Source organism: Mizuhopecten yessoensis, unplaced genomic scaffold (assembly GCF_002113885.1).
Source record: "Mizuhopecten yessoensis strain PY_sf001 unplaced genomic scaffold, ASM211388v2 scaffold11165, whole genome shotgun sequence".
NCBI lineage: Eukaryota > Metazoa > Mollusca > Bivalvia > Pectinida > Pectinidae > Mizuhopecten > Mizuhopecten yessoensis.
Genome location: NW_018408912.1, coordinates 1127219 through 1147562, shown reverse-complemented (window position 1 = coordinate 1147562; position 20344 = coordinate 1127219). Strand labels below are relative to the sequence as shown.

General features: G+C 33.9%; 2 protein-coding genes across 2 annotated transcripts in view; one reads left to right on the top strand and one right to left on the bottom strand.

Moving 5' to 3' along the window:
* Nucleotides 1-7628, bottom strand: part of LOC110467178 (cold shock domain-containing protein E1-like) — a 19605-nt gene extending 11977 nt beyond the window's left edge. Inside the window, exons 1-9 of the mRNA XM_021524148.1 lie at nucleotides 7557-7628; nucleotides 4823-5051; nucleotides 4203-4437; nucleotides 3576-3736; nucleotides 2178-2341; nucleotides 1540-1756; nucleotides 1213-1376; nucleotides 664-838; nucleotides 142-285 (exon numbers count right to left, since the gene is read on the bottom strand). Of these exons, the coding sequence (XP_021379823.1) occupies nucleotides 142-285; nucleotides 664-838; nucleotides 1213-1376; nucleotides 1540-1756; nucleotides 2178-2341; nucleotides 3576-3736; nucleotides 4203-4437; nucleotides 4823-4861 (1299 nt within the window). The 5' untranslated portion in view covers nucleotides 4862-5051; nucleotides 7557-7628. The remainder of the gene's footprint in view (nucleotides 1-141; nucleotides 286-663; nucleotides 839-1212; nucleotides 1377-1539; nucleotides 1757-2177; nucleotides 2342-3575; nucleotides 3737-4202; nucleotides 4438-4822; nucleotides 5052-7556) is intronic.
* Nucleotides 7629-7789: 161 nt separating this feature from the next.
* Nucleotides 7790-16697, top strand: LOC110467179 (charged multivesicular body protein 2a-like). Its single transcript, XM_021524149.1, has 6 exons — nucleotides 7790-7891; nucleotides 8821-9022; nucleotides 9623-9802; nucleotides 10223-10353; nucleotides 10984-11045; nucleotides 11562-16697. Exons 2-6 carry the CDS (start codon nucleotides 8849-8851, stop codon nucleotides 11687-11689), a joined length of 675 nt encoding a protein of 224 aa, XP_021379824.1. The 5' UTR covers nucleotides 7790-7891; nucleotides 8821-8848; the 3' UTR covers nucleotides 11690-16697.
* The last annotated feature ends 3647 nt before the right edge of the window (nucleotides 16698-20344 follow it).

Below are 20344 nucleotides of genomic sequence, written 5' to 3'. Positions count from 1 at the left end.
ACGGACGACGGACGACGGACGACGGACGACGACGGACGAAAACGGATAGCAATAGGTCACTTGAGCTAAAGCTCAGGTGACCTAAAAATGGAGTAGTACCCTTATTATTGCAACCTTTGACTGATCTCTTAAAGATCCTACCTGAGTCACAGTGAATTCAACTTCCTCTTGTGGTTTCACTTCTTTTTCTCCATTTAACAATTCGCTAAAGTGAAAGAACATACGGGAATCCCTCTCTGCACAGTGAATAAAGCCATACCCATCCTTCAGGCTTACAATCACACCCTGTGGAAGAGAGAGACAATATTCACCAAACTTGTAATCAAGATAACCAAAGTTCAAACTCTTGACGACTTTGATTTCACACATTACTTTTGCTTTCATGTGAAAAAATACAAATTTATGCAGAAATAGTTTTCAGTTTCTATATTGTAAATTTACAGCACTATTGCAGAGATTAGAAATGTTTAATGTCATATTGAATTCATAGATTTACATAACCATGAAAATTTCAATAATAGACTCAGACATCAATTCAGCCTTGTGTACATTACTTTGTACAAGATTTTTAACATTTCTCTACTTGGATTTCTGTTTTTAAAGTAATATATGACTGGAGATAGATCCTCTCATTACCCCTTCTCAACATCTTATCAAACTGACCGTTTCCCTTTGCTCTTTGTTCTGTTCAAATGTTTCCTTTTCCAGAAGACAGATGGATGTAGCACGATGAAGCTTGTCGCGTCGATCTGTGGCGACCTTAAATTCCACGACATCTCCCTGACACAAAGTGTAGTCTCCTATCTGATCTTTGTCTCCAAATGGCATCTCTGCTGTACTGGAAAGTCAACAGCATTCCTCACCAGTCAACTACATATCTTAGTCACTAACAAAGCATTGGGTGGAGGTAAACCTTTGAAATATCAATGGTTCTTTTTCATCTTTGTTGAGTTTTGATTTTTATTATTACTTGAATAAATAACGAGGACTGGAATACACATAAAAAAAATCACCTCAGTATGAATGTTGTAACATGTGTACATAATCAATACTTTGAAATAACAATGAAAAAAAATCATTAAAGTAAACTTAACATATATACACAGTTAGATAAATATTCACTCTTTGAAACTGTTCTGTATTCAAACTTGTAGTCTTAATAATATAAGATTGACTTTTTGTGCAATGATGGGATATTATAGTCAAACCTACCCTTTAGGACCCTCGAATGTGATCCGTCCTCCCAAGGGATCACTTTGTCTACGACCATTTTTCAGGGTTTTGATAACTCTTCCCACAATCTGATCTAAACCAATATCTTCAAATATTACTGTACCCTCTGGAAGACTTGCGATGTTCACAGCCACTTCTTTACCCTTCAAATAACAAGGGTTTTTTCAAATAAATTCTTGCAAACACATATAATAAAATTTAGTTAGACAATGTAACCACAGCAATCAGCTATTAAAATTAACATAATCTGTACCACACATAATGATCCTAGATAATCAGACAATTTGTAAAAAATAATTAGCTTACATTTCTAGTTTGTACATCAAATTCTACATCATCCCCAAGTATAAGCTCGTTGATGTCTCCTTTGAATTCACTGTAGTGGAAGAAGATTTCTTTGACCATATCATCCCGCTCTATGAAGCCAAATGAGTCCTTCATTGAGCACACTACACCCTGACATCTTGACTGGACTGTGGGGACTGATATCACCTCCAAATTCCTTGCTTGAATGTTTGCATTTCTACACGTGAAAAAAAAATATATAGCCAATTAAAATTGACATCAATATTCCAATGATATATTTTAATACTTATTCATTTACTTATATATATTTCACTAAAACAGTTTATATTAACAGATGTATGGTGTGTCGCTAGTTACAAATCAAATGTACTCATGGTTATCTGTTTGGCATTATTTCTAACCATTGTAGCCCTAGTTAATTTTGTTGGGTTTTTTTCTCCAAATTAAATCTAAATCAAATTGAGATTTAATATCCCACAACTACAATGAATCTTCACAATTACAAATGTCTCCAATTTGTATTTTACTTTTGAATACCATTATCTTCATTTTTAAACAGTGAATAATTTTCGAAGGTAATATAAGTTTTTCATCAAACATTCACCCGACATACATCATTTTAGAAATGAGGTACAAACCTTTTATCTGTAGCTATGTAAAAAGTGACAGTGTCTCCACTTTTGATCTTATAAGCATTTCCAGTTTCAACTACATCCTCAAGTCCGTATGGTAAAAAGAACCATTCGCCATTGTGTTCATACGTTACTCGTCCTAGACCATCTGCTTGTCCATTAACACAACCCTGTCAAACATATACAATGTTGCAATAATAACTAAAATTCTGACTGGTTGGGGTCACAAAAAATTGCCTCTCTGTCTCCATTTATCTATTCTTGGAAAAGACCTCACCTATAAGTGTGATATTAATGAAAACATTTAATATCTAAAAGATGTGTCTTTCTGATAATTTTTCAAGCTGTCAAAACATGATGAAGAAATTGTGAACTCAATGTGTTAATGTTTCTATATTAATTTATTTTTTATCTATTTATTCATACAGTAACATACTTTTATCTATTTATTCATACTTTTATCTATTTATTCATACCATTGGACAGCTTTATCTATTTATTCATACAGTAACATACAAGTCATTGCTTGGTCAGGTTTCTGATTAATAATTATATCTTTAGAAAATGCAGTATAGTATCCATCAACTAGATCATAATAAAACATGTAAAGACAACCTATAGGCTAGCATCATCACATCTCAGCAAACCAGAACAGGACCAAAAACCCTGATGGGCAGAAATTTTACTGAGCTGTTATTTGAAAAGTGAGCCTTCATTTGAAATGTAATCTTAACATAATCAAATTGTTCAATCTGTATATAAAACAACATCAAAACACTTCATCTATCAACAAGGCAAAGTACTGTAAAAATGACATGCTGACAGTCTGTCTCACAGCAAACCTGTAATCCCCTTCAACAATATTAGCGAGAGACTTTATCAAAAAATACGGAAATTGTTAACTTTGTTCAACCATCAAATTATTAAATTTGTATGAAATTAATGATGGCAATTTATATCTTTATATTATTTCTGAAGTACATCTATTAAGTGTACCCATTTCCAAATTACCACATTAACACACTGATGTGGTGTTTGAAAGAGCAATTGTATTTTACTCTATCATAAATGATGTAACACTTGATTCCTGTTAGATTTTCATTTAGTTGGTTTTGGTAATAATGGTCCAAATAAATGGATGTACAGTGGTCACCACTGAACAAGTGTTACCAACAGAATCACATTATCCAAACTGCCTTTTGAGAAAAACAATATTTTCAGGTAGTGGCTACAGGTTTTAAACCATTAACGAACGTATTGTTTAATATCAAGTGATTACAATCTTAATGACTTATAAACAAATTTGAGAAATTTTCAAGTTATTACAAACTCTTGGAGAAATATGAGATCTAAATATTTCAAGAGGTTAGATATGTGGGTATTATATTTATACAGCTGACATACATTTTTGTTCTTAGTTGGTCTTGCTTCTTGCACAACAGATCCTGTAAACCTTTCCTCGCTCAGCACCTCAAATGATACCTCGTCCTTATCTATTCTACCTATAGAGCATGCAATGGGGCGGCCTGTTCTGCGGTCACAGCTCATCTGGAATTCTACAGCATCTGGAAAGAAAGACAATAATTACAAAACTGAAATCATGACACATTAAGTTGAATAATGATAACACAGTCTGGTTATATTAATGTGACTGATTATCTAGAAATTTTGCCTTCAAATGTCATTACATATAGAATTTAGGTACTTAGATACTTTCTGGTGACAAGTATTAATCTGTGAAACTTGTGATCTGTGACATTTGTATGCAAACTGTCTGGAAAATGACATTATTTCACAATATCTTACTATGTTGATAACAGCCAACACAATTATATTACATTTCAAAATATCATCATATCTTCAGCCAAGACATCATTCAATACCATCTGACTCATTTTAGCAGAGCTATACCATTATTAAATATTGAAGCTATCCCCATGAACTTTAAATAATAAACATTGAAGCTATTCCCATGAACTTTTAATAGTGAAGCTATTTCAATCATGATGTGCCAACAACATGAAGCCTTACCTCCAATTTTCACTGTGTTAATGTCACCAGCATATTCGCTGAAGTGAAAAAACAGTCTCGCCTCTCTGTCACAACACTGAATGAATCCGTAGGAGTGTAACAATTTCTCTATCAATCCCGTTTCTCGAATGTTGCTTGTACTCGTAGGTGAAGTAGGTGATAGTATAGGACTTACAATGTTTGAACCTTGCTGATAGGATAGAATGGCAGGATCCTGTGCAGGCGGCTGGAAATTCTAAAACAGATACAAAAAGAAAATACTGCTAAGAACTGAAGAACGTGTATCATACCCTATTATTAGGGCAAGCTTAATCAACAAATTTAGTGTTTCTTAACCTTTAATTTACAGCAGCCTGTGCCTGTAATATATGGAATAGGTCTTTTCTTCATTTTAGGAAAATCAGCAAGTTGTTTTGCTAGAGCAAACTGTATCTAAATTGTTGCTATGAGGGATTTCTTTTTCAGTCCTTTTGATAAATTAACAAATTTAACATTTAATCAAGCATTCACTAAAATGTTTTATTAAACTTTAGCAGTTGTCATCACATCCTAGTATCCTTATTGAGATATCAAGATGTGTTTGATATAATTATACATTTCCTTCCAAATATAATTATTACCTTCCACTGAGGACTGTTCATTTTTCTTACAGCTGACATTTTCGTTGATAGTTCTAAGTTCCGATGTTGACTTGTTACTTATGTGATGTTGATTTCTTGTCAGTGTCCCCAGATGGGCAGTCTGTGCAAAGTGTTCTTGGTCGGGCACAAGGGTTGATCCCTTTAATAGTTTGTAGTGAGTTCCTGGGTCTTTGATCAGTTCAAAAACAATTGAACTTTTTAAATGATGCTGAAAAGAAGGAAATATGAAGGTTTCGATTAAAATGTATACCAATACACGTAAAAAAAATGTGTTTATAAAACTATTTTGAAAAGTGCAAATTTCCAGACATAGACTGATAGATGTGTAGATTGCGAATCCTATATATGAGTACTTAATTACCATGGTGGTAGTAATGAATTTCTGCTAATTAATTTATGAAATGGTATGACTGCTGTTTATTTTATGTTGATGCATCTAAATGTACAAGTCGGACAATATTCCAAAACATTCTGATGCCTCACAATTTACATACATTTGTATACCATCCTAGAGCTTTTTAACTTATTTTTTCAATGAACTTATATCATCCGTGTTTACCTGTTTCAAAGACAATGGCCTCTTAACAAGACCTTTTATTTACAGTACTAATTATTTTTAATAATTCATCTCGAGACATTATATCACTTCACCATAATCACAAGCTTTTAAATTCTGATTAGTCACCTCTTTAAAATGCATGGATTTGTCACCAGAGTCTGTCAAATTATGGACATATGGTACATGTCATGTGATAACACATACATAGAGATGAAAGAACATCTTTTATTAATTAGATGGTCAAGAAAATTCCAAAACTATTGAGTAATACAAAGGCTCTCGATGTGTTTTAAGTGTAGTCATCTATTTCTTTTTTAAAATAGCATTAAAATACTGTAACATGACAGGAAAATGCATGGCCAGACGGAGATTCAAACTCAGGACCTCTGAAGTCTAATTGGATGATGAAACCAATTGAGCGATATGTCATCAGCAATCAACCATGTCAAGTTCCAAGTCTTTGCCTCAAAAGACAAAACTATGTTGTATGTACAACCTAATTTTGTGTTTGTACATCTGGTACTTAATTGAAACAAGGGATGGCCACAGTCACCATCGCAACAACATACAGTGCCGTGCCAAAAGTGAAGATAATTTTAACAACGTCATTTAACAGTCGTCTGTTGAAAACAGATGCCGCCCAAACAGAGAGAACCGTCTCCATCACTGAAAAGTGTCATGAAATCTTTGCACGAATCGAGAAGAAAGCCAAATCAAATATCTGAACAAACAGGACACCCTGGTGTTTTACAACATATTAGTGAACAACGATCGATTGAAAACTGATCACTGCACAGGATTCTTGTCAACTTTGTGGTATTGTTAAATCAAACAGAAAGAGATCTCTGGGTGAAATTACTAATATTTTTAATGAGTTTAGACCCAAAATCATTTCTAAACATACTGTACAAAGAAAATTAGATGAACGCAATTTTTACAGGCGCGTTGTATCAGAATTTGCGAAGCTAATTTTAAAAAACGGCATGCTTGGTGTAAACTTAATAGATATCAAACTGTTGATTACTGGAAAACATGATATGTGTAAGGTTGAATTGGGTACGGACAACAGTGTTTTGGTATGGCGACAGCCCGGTGAAGAACAGACCCCCTGGTGACTGAACCCAGGATGTGGACACGTGGGTACAGCTTTCTTTGATGATTTAGGGTTGTATAACCTACAATGGGGTAGGAACTTTAACTGTTGTAGATGGTAACATAAATGGTAAAAAACACAGACATTGTTGACAACTTTGTGTGGCTTGTTATAGCACGCCAATCCCCAAATAACGACTATGTGTTTCAAGATGACAATGCTCCGGTACATCATGCTCGTGTGGTGAAAAATAATATGGAGGAAAAAGAGACTCGATGTGATGGAATGGCCAGCCCAGAGACCAGACTTTAATATAATTGAAAATGTTTGGAGAAAAATTAAGCTTGAACTTCAGAAACAAACCAACATCACCTCTCGGTAATTTTGGAGGATGCAATTCGCACAATATGGACAGAAATATCCCTTGAATTCATCCAAAAATTTTACAAATCAATCCCAAAGCGCATGAAAGCAGTAATCAAATCCAAGGGATGTATCACAAAGTATTAGGTAAGTTTAAGTCATGATAATTACTTAGCAAATGACTTTTAATTTCTGAGGTGTCAAGCTGACAAAAATGGCATCTTAGATTTATCTTCACTTTTGGTACAGCACTGTAGCTTAAAAAATGAACAAGTTTAACCAAGGTTCAGAATTCTAGGCCGAAATATTGAAAACCGACTGTATTATGGCAATGTGTCAAAACCTTTGTCTGAATTAAATAATGATATTTAAACAAATCTTAAACTGTACCCTAGCAAAAAAACAAGATGAAACAACACAGTTATTTAATGCACACGAGTTTGTTAATATAATGACTTTATAACTAAATAGACTGATTTCGTCATGGCAAAAATAGATTCTAGAAGAAAGACGCAAAACATCTTATAAACTGCTGAGATGACAATATTGAAGATTTCCATGTTTGAATTTCGAATTCTAAAAGTATTAAAGTGTGTCAGAAAACGTATTTCTGGTTAAATAAATACTTTGTTGTGTTTCCTTCACATTAAAATATCTCATGAACACACTAAAAAGTGTTCCCCGGCGATTTTTTTTACCCCTTATTTGCACAGCACTGCCACAAAGCCGCCATCTTACTCCATTACCACCCAAAGTGCTTTTAGTCTGCAAGTGCCATAAAACAATCAAAGTATAATATTTTATAGAATATGTTGTTAATAATAGGAAAACAATGAGAGGCAACTCAGTTTAAGTAATAGAAAATAAGAAAAAGAAGTTATTTACACCATCATGACTTTCTTTTTATTTGTTAGAGATTAAGCGCACGATTTCATGACGTCATACACATCAACAACTCTTTTCAGTTCCTGACTCACAGTCACGAAAACATTCAGTCAAGTTGAACACTGTATTAGTTATATTTTGACATTTGGTGAGTATACAATGGAAACATAATGGTAAAACAAAGCCTGTTGTGTTTGAATGGGCTAATGATTATGTATGTCATATTTCAGGCGTGATCAGGATCAAGGTGATCGTTTTGTGATTCTGTACAGTACAGTACTCTGTGTAAACAAGATTCATACCGAATGAGGTTTGGTAGATACATGAGAAAAAGAATAGACTTAATGGATAAATGGCTTAGTTTCTTTCATAAATTAAGGTTAACAATAATTTGACAGTGATGGTTTTGGTTCCCCATGTAGCAGAGAGGTTGTTATTCCTGTAGGGTTACCAAGCTTAGGAGAAAATCTCCATAGCTTGAAAGTGGAAAGAAGCAGCTAACAAGTGACATATTTCCCAAGGTGACAGCGTTGCTTTTGTAAGCAAGGCTGTGTGTTTATAACTATTTTTGCAGTGGTGTCCATGCCACACCCTTTTTACTTATTTTACAATATATGTATACGAAACAAGGTTTTGTGTGATAACTTGAGTTCCCTTGGGTTGATTGAATTCAAACTTGGTACACATATTGCATACCAAGGTACACATATTGCATACAAATATAGCTCGGACAAGTTTGTATTCCAGAGGTTTGCGTGTATTTTTGGTGGAGTTATGCACCTTTTATTGCCAAATTAGGGCATTGTTTAGTAAATGCAAGAACTTTTTTTATTTTTTAATTAATTCCTATCAAATTTTCTATGGTAATGCAAGAAGCAATACTGTTCAACATATGTTACAGGTTTTTCTGTCGAGTTTCAACTTTTCTTACTAAAAGCGCTGAGCAGGTGACACATCCATTCCCGTGGAATTCTTGTCTTATAATCAATGGGCAAAGTCTTTATGGCTAGATTATAATGATTCAATCCTGCCATTTCTAATCACTTAAATTGCTATTTTGTGAATTTTGCCGAATAGATCGGAAGGAACAACTACACTTGTAAAGATGCCTTTAGAGTGGTTATTTGGTCGAAAAAAGACCCCAGAGGAGATGCTGCGACAGAACCAGCGGGCATTAAACAAAGCCATGAGGGATCTGGATAGAGAAAGAGCAAAGATGGAACAGCAAGAAAAGAAAGTCATTGCGGATATCAAAAAGATGGCCAAAGCAGGACAGATGGTAAATATGATCCCCAAATTCACAGCCCATCTTTGGCGGGGTGAGCTAAAATGGATTTATACCAAAAATACAAACCATGACTGTGAAGCAAATTCCACATTCATAATAGTAGAAATATTTATTTTATAGATCATATTATATATTGTCAGGCCTGTAATTTTTCAGATCTTAAGTGGTATGAATACCCCGGTATTACAGAGCTTGAATTATTCACTTCAATACCTCAATCCTCATCTTCCAGCCATTTTACCTACTATGATCTCAGTATCTACCTAATGCAACATCACATTCAAAATGAATTGATTGCCAAGGCTTGTGATTGGCTGACACATTTACTTAATATCTGATTCCATTTTATCAATTTTATAAGAAAATAACTGAAATGTTTGAGTCTCATAAATCCACTTGCTGATTTGAATAGTTAAAAATATATATGTATTCCATCTTTAGAGTGATACTCTTTTGATTAAAAATGTTTTCTCTCCTGTAGGTAATGTTGATAATGTTACCTTTGTGAAATTCTGTCTTGTATTTGGACTAACTTTGTTAGACCAAACAAGTCTCTGTTACAATATATTTGTTATGTTTACTTTTTGACAGGATGCTGTAAAGATCATGGCGAAGGATCTGGTCAGGACAAGACGCTATGTGAAGAAATTTATTTTGATGAAAGCGAATATTCAGGCTGTAGCACTGAAGATCCAGACATTAAAGTCTAACAATGCCATGGCCCAGGCGATGAAGGGTGTCACTAAGGCAATGGCCACAATGAACAAACAGGTACAGTATAATCCTCATCAGTATGTGGAGGAAAGACCCAACAAGTAGTAAGCTAGCTTCAAAGGTTTCAAACATATCCTCACAAATTATTTGTATTGTGTCATTACTGTCTTTTTCATATACAATATGGGGAAGTCACTAAGTAGGTGGACATAACATTTGCAGGTAATTATTATCAAAATATATTTGTGCATACAAATCTGCATCCTCTCTGGCTGTTAATGAAAAGAAAAAAATAGGAAGGTCTTTTCTCAAAGTTTATTACTGCAAGATAAAGGTAGTTGCATCATTTCTCAAAAATATTGAAATAAATTAACACGCCAAATGAAATTCAAACAATTCACTAAACAAGCCGTGCCTTAAGAATCAATACACTTTTTAGAGTTGTTATTGGAGAAATGCTTCCTTTTTTCTTCCTAGATGAATTTACCTCAGATTCAGAAAATTATGATGGAGTTTGAGAAGCAGTCAGAAATGATGGACATGAAAGAAGATATGATGAATGATGCAATTGACGATGCTATGGGTGATGAAGATGATGAAGAGGAGACGTAAGTATAGTTTCATATGGGGAAGAAGAACTTCTGCAATCTTGTCCTTACAGGAAAACAAATTACATAATTCGTTTAAGAAATGATAAGCAATAAATATGGTAGGGGATGATTATTTTACTCTCATCTTATTATTTCTGTAACAACTGAACCGACAGAAGTCATATTTGTGAACAAAAGCATATTTGGCATTTGAAGTTCATTCATTCACCTTTTTATTATGTCTTGATAACCATTCAGTTTTGTGATATCACAATTTTGCTATTCTGCACAAGGCTATCTTCCCCTAGGGGGTGACAGACTGATATCTCTCGGCTAAAACGGTAGACAATTCTGTAAAGGGTTGGAGAAAATGTTTGTCAATTTTAAGCTGCAACATTTCCAGAGGTAAAATGCCTGAGAGACCTATAACAGTGAATGCAGTCCTTGAGAGTTTATTGCTGAGGTTTGCCATAAAACAACATCAGAACACTTAGTCTGTTCCTATATTATAAACAAATGAATTGGGTTCAACTGGTCAGATGTTTTGGGGAAAAATGAATGAAAGTACCCCATGTTTATGTAAATTTCTATTTGCTAATGATATTGTTATGATGTTGATCATTTGATTGTTTTACTATCTATTTACAGAGATGCTGTGGTATCACAGGTGTTGGATGAGTTAGGACTACAACTCACAGACCAGCTTTCAGGTAAAACTATTGGACATAATTTCATAAGTATTAATGGATGGTGTAATATAATTAGACGATGGCTCTAACTTACACCCGTAAAGAATAGTGTTTGGTTTTAAAATGAGTGAGATAAAACAGGAAATTGAATTTGAATTCCTGGAAGAGTCAATTATGTTTTGCTTATTAAAGATCATGAAAGATTTTTCTGATTGCATGTAAATATGAATAAAGTGCAAAACACGAAATTTAATTGTTCTTAGACTTTCATTTGGAATGAAATTTCATGTAGAAGATCATTTATATAATTTTGTTGTAGTAACTTATTGCAGTGTAATTAAATTTGTATATATGCGTTATATAAGCTAGATGGAAAATACAGTTAAAAAGAATCCCATATATCACATCAGTGCAAATTCATCTTTATTATCATTAAATTTGTGTCAATGACTAACCATGTAATAAACATGTCATGACATACTGTACCATTTATTTCTATAAACAAATTTTGACTTCATTTATGGTTTGTCCTTACAGATTTGCCATCAACTGGCAAGTCCATAGGTGTATCAGCTCAGAGCAATAAGCAGCCAGTGGCTGCAGCAGGAGTGAGCGATGCTGACGCAGATCTAGAGGCCAGACTAGAAAACTTACGGAGGCAGTAACAGAATTGATAAGTGAGGGGGGTACAAGACACTTCAGCACAGGCTGTGCCAGGAAATATGGTTGATTGTGTGCAAGTTCATGTAAGAAGAATGGAACGGACAAAGTCATGTTTTGTCGTAAATAGGTACATGTTAGAGAATCTGTGTGATCAATATAGCTGAAAATTGAACTGGAACAATTCTGAGAACAGTGCTTTTAAATAAACAAAAAAATCTTTGATGTCATCTTGTCAAGGAACTTTCTTGGAAGGTAGCATCCTAATGATCCTGAGGAGCCGTGTACTTTGGAATGCTGACCGTGATGTACAAACTTCATTGTTGAAGCTCATATCCTTCTGTAACAATGTGACTCACTGGCTAGTAAGATTCATAGTATACATCATACTTATGTGATCTGGACGAATAGAGTGTGTCATATGTAGGTATGGAGGATGTTGAAATCCTACACCTCCACATCCCCTATACCTACATAATGATTTACTTTATACCTCCCACCTTTTAACCAAGATTTTGGTCAAAAGTTACTTTTACCTTGAGCATGTTACAATAAATCAAATAGATTTACTAAATAACATACATATTTGATGAAGAACATTTGAAAAGATCAGGGAAAGGGGTGGTGTAACAGAGGTATACTTCAAATTTAAAGAAGAATGCAAAAGCATCACAGAAAATTTGTTTAATTCAGTGAGGCAATGTCAGTTTCCAAATATGTTTTTGCCGTAGATATTCATTCAGTAAACAAAATGACAACTGAATGACATTGCATTGTTATGACATGTCCCAGAATCACAGCCAATGTGGTACAGAACATTGTGATGACATGTCCCAGAATCACAGCCAATGTGGTACAGCACTGTTTTGTGTCTTTCATGCATAAGGATGGGAGAAAAAGAAATCACAATCTAAGGGGCAAGATTTTCTAACTAGTACTTCTAACAAATGATTTTATCCCAAAGACTGATTTTTTTGTCTCAGTCTCACAGGGTAATCAGTGAGTTATCTCCCCTAATAATGTTGTAATTTGACACATATGCCATTTCACTGTATCATATTTCTCTAATAAGTATAAAGATATTTCTGTGGGGTTTGGAAGAGGTTGAGAGTTCTGTGTTATATCTAATACACCACTGGATATTTCTGACAGGGTGGGGACACATTGAGAGTTCTGTGTTATATCTTATAAAGCCGTGGATATTTCTGACAAGTCGGGGGGGGTGGGGGGGACATTGAGACTTCTGTGCTATACATGCAATGTAATTTATATGCTATTAATAATTTTATTCAGTAAAATTTATTGTTTTAATTGTAATGATTAGTAAATAATGTAAACATGTATGTGTACATAATGTATGTCAAAGCGACTACTGCATACCATATTTTACAAAGGTTAATAAAGAATTAATTAGGATCAAAATTTTATCATTGTATTATGTATATTTATGATTATAGAAGTTTGATATTAGGTTGAACCTGTGAAGTTTGTCGGAATTTTCATTTGCAATAGTTAGGAATATATGTTTGAAAGGAACGTTTGATCACAATGAAGATGGCCTCAATTTTTTTCAAAAGTTCTATTTTAAAGAATTACTTACCATGTAAAATTATCGTCCTTGAATCTATTGGTGGATCACTAACCATATTTTTGCCACTAGAAGATTTAAAAAAAAAAAATGAGTGATGGATAACACAGTCCATGTCTTCAACTATGAAATTTGTGAATAGTTTTGTTTCAACATTTAATTTTAGAATCATTAGAAAACTTGAAACCATAACCAAATAACTAGAATCTAGTATAGTTCAACAGAGTAATATTACAACACATCTTGTACATATTCATTTTTGTACCGTTCGTAAGACAAGTAATCGAGCGTTAATCAATTCAGAATTACAATAACTGTATTACGAGAAATTTAGTACCGTAGCTTAAATAAACATTTTTTATTGCAATTGTAGAGTACTATTTATTTAGTCAACCTGCTTGCTTAATCTTCACTATAACATACAATTTCTTTTCATTTGTTCTCCCTTATATGGTATATTCATGATAGTTCCAAATAGCCATATTTTTGTAATTCCACATACACTTCCATAAATCACATAAGGTGGAAAAACATGTTATTTTACTTGACAATAAAAGAGGAAACAGAGACCATTTATGCTACAGTCAGATCTACCTGGTGTCCACCATCAGACTTGTAAAGTAACCTTAGGGAACTGACAAAAGTGATCAGCAGAAAGTCTTGATACAAAGGAACTTTAAACAAATAAAATAAGTCCTTCAATACAAAGGTGGCCTCTATAACATGGCTGGCTACAAAAAAAAAAGTTACATCATGACACCAGGGTAAGTTTTAGTACAGAACTGATATCATCAGGGAGATAGCCCTTTGCTGTACAAACTGACTGGTATTTAGCTTGCTGTTAGATATGATGTTGAACTTGAAGAATTCACTGGATGACTACAAATAAATTTATGAAAACCAGTAAAATTTTGGGGTAAAAATGTCAATATTAAAGGTCACATTACCTGAGCTATTTTTGGTAACACCCCACGTATCAAATGTCAAATGATTTATCTGCTTGTCAGAGTCCTAATTTCTAAATGACTCGTTAGTTTTTATGGAATTTCATGCGTAATCAATGTATCATGATCGGGAACATGTATTGCTTTGCAATATTTCCGTAACCATAAGCGTGTTTGTAGATAGTTCAGATGCTATTTTAGTTGTGATGTATATACCATGAAAACAAGTTGTGTAAATATTTTGAAAAACTGCTGTTGTACTAAATGTTAAATCAATGGCATTATAATTTGAAATATGCATTAATGTTTGAAAACAAAATTGGTTTGGGTAGGGTCAGGTCAGGTCAGGTCAGGGGCAGGGTCCAGTATGTGAAATTGGGTCATAAATTTGAATCAGTTGGAATCCCTTTACTATAGAAACACATACATCCATGCTACTTTGATTGGCTCATGGTCCTTTTCACCAAAGGGAAAGAACTCCTTACATCATAACATGGAGATAGATGTGATTCTCATCCTATAACCATATATACAATTGCTAAGCATGAAGAGATGAATGCAACTGTTATCGCTTCAGGGATCCTAACAGGCCCTTAGGACTAAGACCTTGGGTCATATGGAAATAATCCAGATCCTCGCCTCATATTATATACATGCATACAATTACAAGGCATGTAGAGACGAATGCTCTCATAATACAACTGTTACCTGAGGGGTCCTTCTGGCCTCTTTTGACCTAGTCTGTGGGTCATAGCTTTTAAAAAGTCAAGATCCCCTCTCAATAACCACATAAACATTTGTGAGGCATGAAGAGACAAATGCACTCATGCCAATGCTATTGTACCAGGGTTCCAGCCATCCCTAGGATCCAGGGTCATTAAATGGAAATGGTTGAGGTCCCACCTTTTAACCATACCTAACCGCTTGGCATGAAGAGAAAAATGCTTTTATGCAACCATGATTGTTCAAGGGGCACTTTTCAGCCCCTGGGGACAAAACCTTAGGTCATAACTTTGAAACTGTTGAGATCCACACATATATGTTACTGTAGGGCATGGAGAGATGTACCAGTAATGTGTATCAGATTTAGCCCAGGGGCCTAAAACCCTATCACTTGAGGCCTTTTTCCAAAGTCAGAACATTGAAACTAACTGTTGAGTTCCCCTATCAATAACTATATAGACAAATATAAAGATTTTGACCGAATTTTCTATTAAGCTTTTTGGTCTTTTGATATATTTCAACCAATTAGTGCATGGGATTCTTGGATTTGGGGAATCAAAGGCAGGGGTGTTGCTCCCCTGGACACTGAAATGCAGTGCTCAAAAGGAAACTGTTTGCAATATCATCTTAAATGAGAACATTTTTTTATGATTGCCTAAATATCCAAGAGAGCGATACAGGCCCTCTCTGCCTGTTGTTAATGTTTTTGTTCTATTTGCTTTTGTTGCAACAGTCTAGGTTTGTTTAAGTACAAAATATCAAAGTTTATCATTATAAGAAAAAAGAACAACTACTGGAGAACAAACAATGAAACCACATTTTTCTTTGTTTGTTTTTAGTTACAGAAGGCTGATATTGATAATCATTCATGCTGACATAAAAAAATTAAAGATTATTAATGCATGCTTTATTACTGTAGTAGGTTTTCCTACCATAACTATAATCTTTCCAATCTGTCAACTTACTTGTATCAAAGTTTTACTTAATGCACGAATAATATATGTACATTTCGAGACCAACTGATCCCTTTGTCAAAGCTTGATAAATGGAACAGTCCGTTTTGAAAAAATGCAACATGATTGTCACATATTGTTTTAAGTAAAATTTTAATACATACATATTTCCAAACGGATGAATCTGATTGAAGCTGTTATTTATTAAGAAGGAGCATATTTACTTGTACATGTATATATGTGTTTATGAAGAGAAAGAAGAGTTTCGTTGTAACAGTTACATCTGTTACAACACACACAAACACATAGCATTACGATAGCATCACTAGTGTACTACGTGTATTGGTGATGTATACATATATTATTATCATTATTACAGCTGGTTTGTTAATTTGTATGGTTTAATTGTTCCATACACAATTGTTTGAGAATATGGTGAATTATCAGTCTTCAGGTACAGTACCTGGTATAATTTTACTAGGTTTAATGCATAAAAAAAATCAGGTTTTGAAAAATATCCAATGTTTTTCATTTCATTTAGAAAAAAAATACTACAAATCTTATAGCGATTAAGTGTCATTTCAGTTTGATATGACAAGATTTTATAATTTGTAAAAGGGTTTATTTCAGATTTTAGCTGGTTATTTATCCAATTCCCTTATAAGGATTTTAGTCAAATTTTCTATGTGAGTATTATGAAAGAATTACAGCTTGAGTGATATAATAATTTAATTTCTATACATAAATTGACAGATGCCTAATTAAGTGATCTTGACAGAAACCTCATTAAAATTTTCTGAATTTATCAATTTATCTCAGTTTTGTTTTTCACAAGTCTTAAATAGCATCGACAGAGGTGATTACTTTTTATCAAGTAAACACATTAAAGTTAGTGGACGATCCCTTATTACCAAGAGAACAGCTTCTAAAGTCGGTAGATAATCATTACTTATCCATTGGACAGCTTCTAAAGACAGAAGATGATCATGACTTATCCATTGGACAGCTTCTAAAGTCAGTAGATCATTACTTATCCATTGGACAGCTTCTAAAGTCAGTAATTGATCATTACTTATCCATTGGACAGCTTCTAAAGACAGCAGATGATCATTACTTATCAATTGGACAGCTTCTAAAGGCAGAATATGATCATTACTTATCCATTGGACAGCTTCTAAAGTCAGTAGATCATTACTTATCCATTGGACAGATGCTAAAGTCAGAAGATGATCATTACTTATCCATTGGACAGATTCTTAAGTCAGTAGTCGATCATTACTTATCCATTGGACAGCTTCTAAAGTCAGTAAATGATCATTACTTATCCATTGGACAGATTCTAAAGTCAGTAGGTGATCATTACTTATCCATTAGACTGATTCTAACGTCAGTAGATGATCATTACTTATCCATTGGACAGATTCTTAAGTCAGCAGATGATCATTACTTATCCATTGGACAGATTCTAAAGTCATTAGGTGATCATTACTTATCCATTAGACTGATTCTAACGTCAGTAGATGATCATTACTTATCCATTGGACAGCTTCTTAAGTCAGTAGATGTTTATTACTTATCCATTGAACAGCTTCTAAAGTCAGTAGATGATCATTACTTATCAATTGGACAGCTTCTTAAGTCAGTAGATGTTCATTACTTATCCATTGAACAGCTTCTAAAGTCAGTAGATGATCATTACTTATCCATTGGACAGATTCTAAAGTCAGTAGATGATCATTACTTATCCATTGGACAGCTTCTTAAGTCAGTAGATGTTCATTACTTATCCATTGAACAGCTTCTAAAGTCAGTAGATCATTACTTATCCATTGGACAGCTTCTAAAGTCAGTAGATGATCATTACTTATCAATTGGAAATCTTCTTAAGTCAGTAGATGATCATTACTTATCCATTGGACAGATTCTAAAGTCAGTCGATGATCATTACTTATCCATTGGACAGCTTCTAAAGTCAGTAGATCATTACTTATCCATTGGATATATGCTAAAGTCAGTAGATGATCATTACTTATCCATTGGACAGATTCTTAAGTCAGTAGATGATCATTACTTATCCATTGGACAGATTCTAACGTCAGTAAATGATCATTACTTATCCATTGGACAGCTTCTAAAGTCAGTAGTCGATCATTACTTATCCATTGGACAGCTTCTTAAGTCAGTAGATGATCATTACTTATCCATTGGACAGCTTCTTAAGTCAGTAGATGATCATTACTTATCCATTGGACAGATTCTAACGTCAGTAGATGATCATTACTTATCCATTGGACAGATTCTAAAGTCAGTAGTCGATCATTACTTATCCATTGGACAGCTTCTAAAGTCAGTAAATGATCATTACTTATCCATTGGACAAATTCTAAAGTCAGTAGGTGATCATTACTTATCCATTAGACTGATTCTAACGTCAGTTGATGATCATTACTTATCCATTGGACGGATTCTTAAGTCAGTAGTCGATCATTAATTATCAATTGGACAGCTTCTTAAATTCAGTAGATGATCATTACTTATTCATTGGACAGCTTCTAAAGTCAGAAGATGATCAATACTTATCAATTGGATATATTCTAAAGTCAGTAGATGATCATTACTTATCCATTGGACAGTTTCTAAAGTCAGTAGATCATTACTTATCCATTGAACAGCTTCTAAAGTCAGTAGATGATCATTACTTATCCATTGGACAGATTCTTAAGTCAGTAGATGATCATTACTTATCAATTGGACAGCTTCTTAAGTCAGTAGATGTTCATTACTTATCCATTGAACAGTTTCTAAAGTCAGTAGATCATTACTTATCCATTGGACAGCTTCTAAAGTCAGTAGATCATTGCTTATCCATTGGACAGCTTCTAAAGTCAGTATATGATCATTACTTATCCATTGGACAGATTCTTAAGTCAGTAGATGATCATTACTTATCAATTTGACAGCTTCTTAAGTCAGTAGATGTTCATTACTTATCCATTGAACAGTTTCTAAAGTCAGTAGATCATTACTTATCCATTGGACAGCTTCTAAAGTCAGTATATGATCATTACTTATCCATTGGACAGATTCTTAAGTCAGTAGATGATCATTACTTATCCATTGGACAGATTCTAAAGTCAGTAGTCGATCATTACTTATCCATTGGACAGATTCTAAAGTCAGTAGATGATCTTTACTTATCCATTGGACAGCTTCTAAAGTCAGTAGATGATCATTACTTATCCATTGGACAGATTCTAAAGTCAGTAGATGATCATTACTTATCCATTGTATAGATTCTAACGTCAGTAGATGATCTTTACTTATCCATTGGACAGCTTCTAAAGTCAGTAGATGATCTCTAACAAATCCAGTTAACAGCTTCAGAATTCAGTAGATGAACTTCTTAAATCAGTGGATGATTTCTAACAAATCCAGTTAACAGCTTCCGAAGTCGGTTGATGATTCCTTGTCCATGATTCAGTCACATACAATGTCATTCATTATCCTATTATTTAAGGTAAGGTAATCTTGTCAAGACAACAGTTCTTTTTTACTTATAAAAAACAATCCATGATAAAAAAATATCAGCTGAGATTGTGTGTTGATAAACATTTGTCATTAACTTCACTCATTGGTTTTTTTTACACGATTGCAGTAGTTGTAAAATGCCGATGCTCAGCCCGCAAGGTTTGTGAGGCTCATTTTTCTGTGAGTCTCATTTTGTATATATCCTTATATGTTTCTGTGAGGTATATTGTTGTGAGACATCTTTCTGTGAAGTACATTTGTTGTGAGGTTTGTATATAACAATAAGTACATTTCAAGGTCACATTTAGGTCATATTGAGGTCACAGTACATGTTCTATAAAAAGTGATGGTTTACCTGAGGTTTCAGTTGTACCGCAATACTCAGAAACAGATCGACATCGGCAACTGTGTAAACATCGTCATGTGATCATAATAAAGCGGCGATTAATCCATTGTTACTCGTTAAAGTTGGTTTTAATACCATCACATGAATGTCTTTTGTTTGATCCTTCATGTTTTTAATTTTAATTTTTTAGTTTTGATGAGTTGATAAGCAATATATTGTCTGGCATAGTTATTGTCCAAACATTTACATCCATTGGAAGAACCATCGTTAAATAATCCCCTTCCATGACCTCATCAATTTCACTATAATCGCCATGAAATACAACATTTATACAGAATTTAAGAATAGAACATTCTGGCTTCTGCCGCCATTGGGGGCGATCTATATGGTGTCCTACAAAAAGGACAAAGACGACCATTAATCCTATCGTAACAAGATTGACATATTGCTCGGTCATCGGGACAACAGTGGCACTTGATAAACCAAAACCTTTATAATCCTAATCCGACAACACCTACAAAGACTCTCGCCAGTTTTCAGTTTTACACTGATCTATTGCTACAATGAGTCCTCCCCAA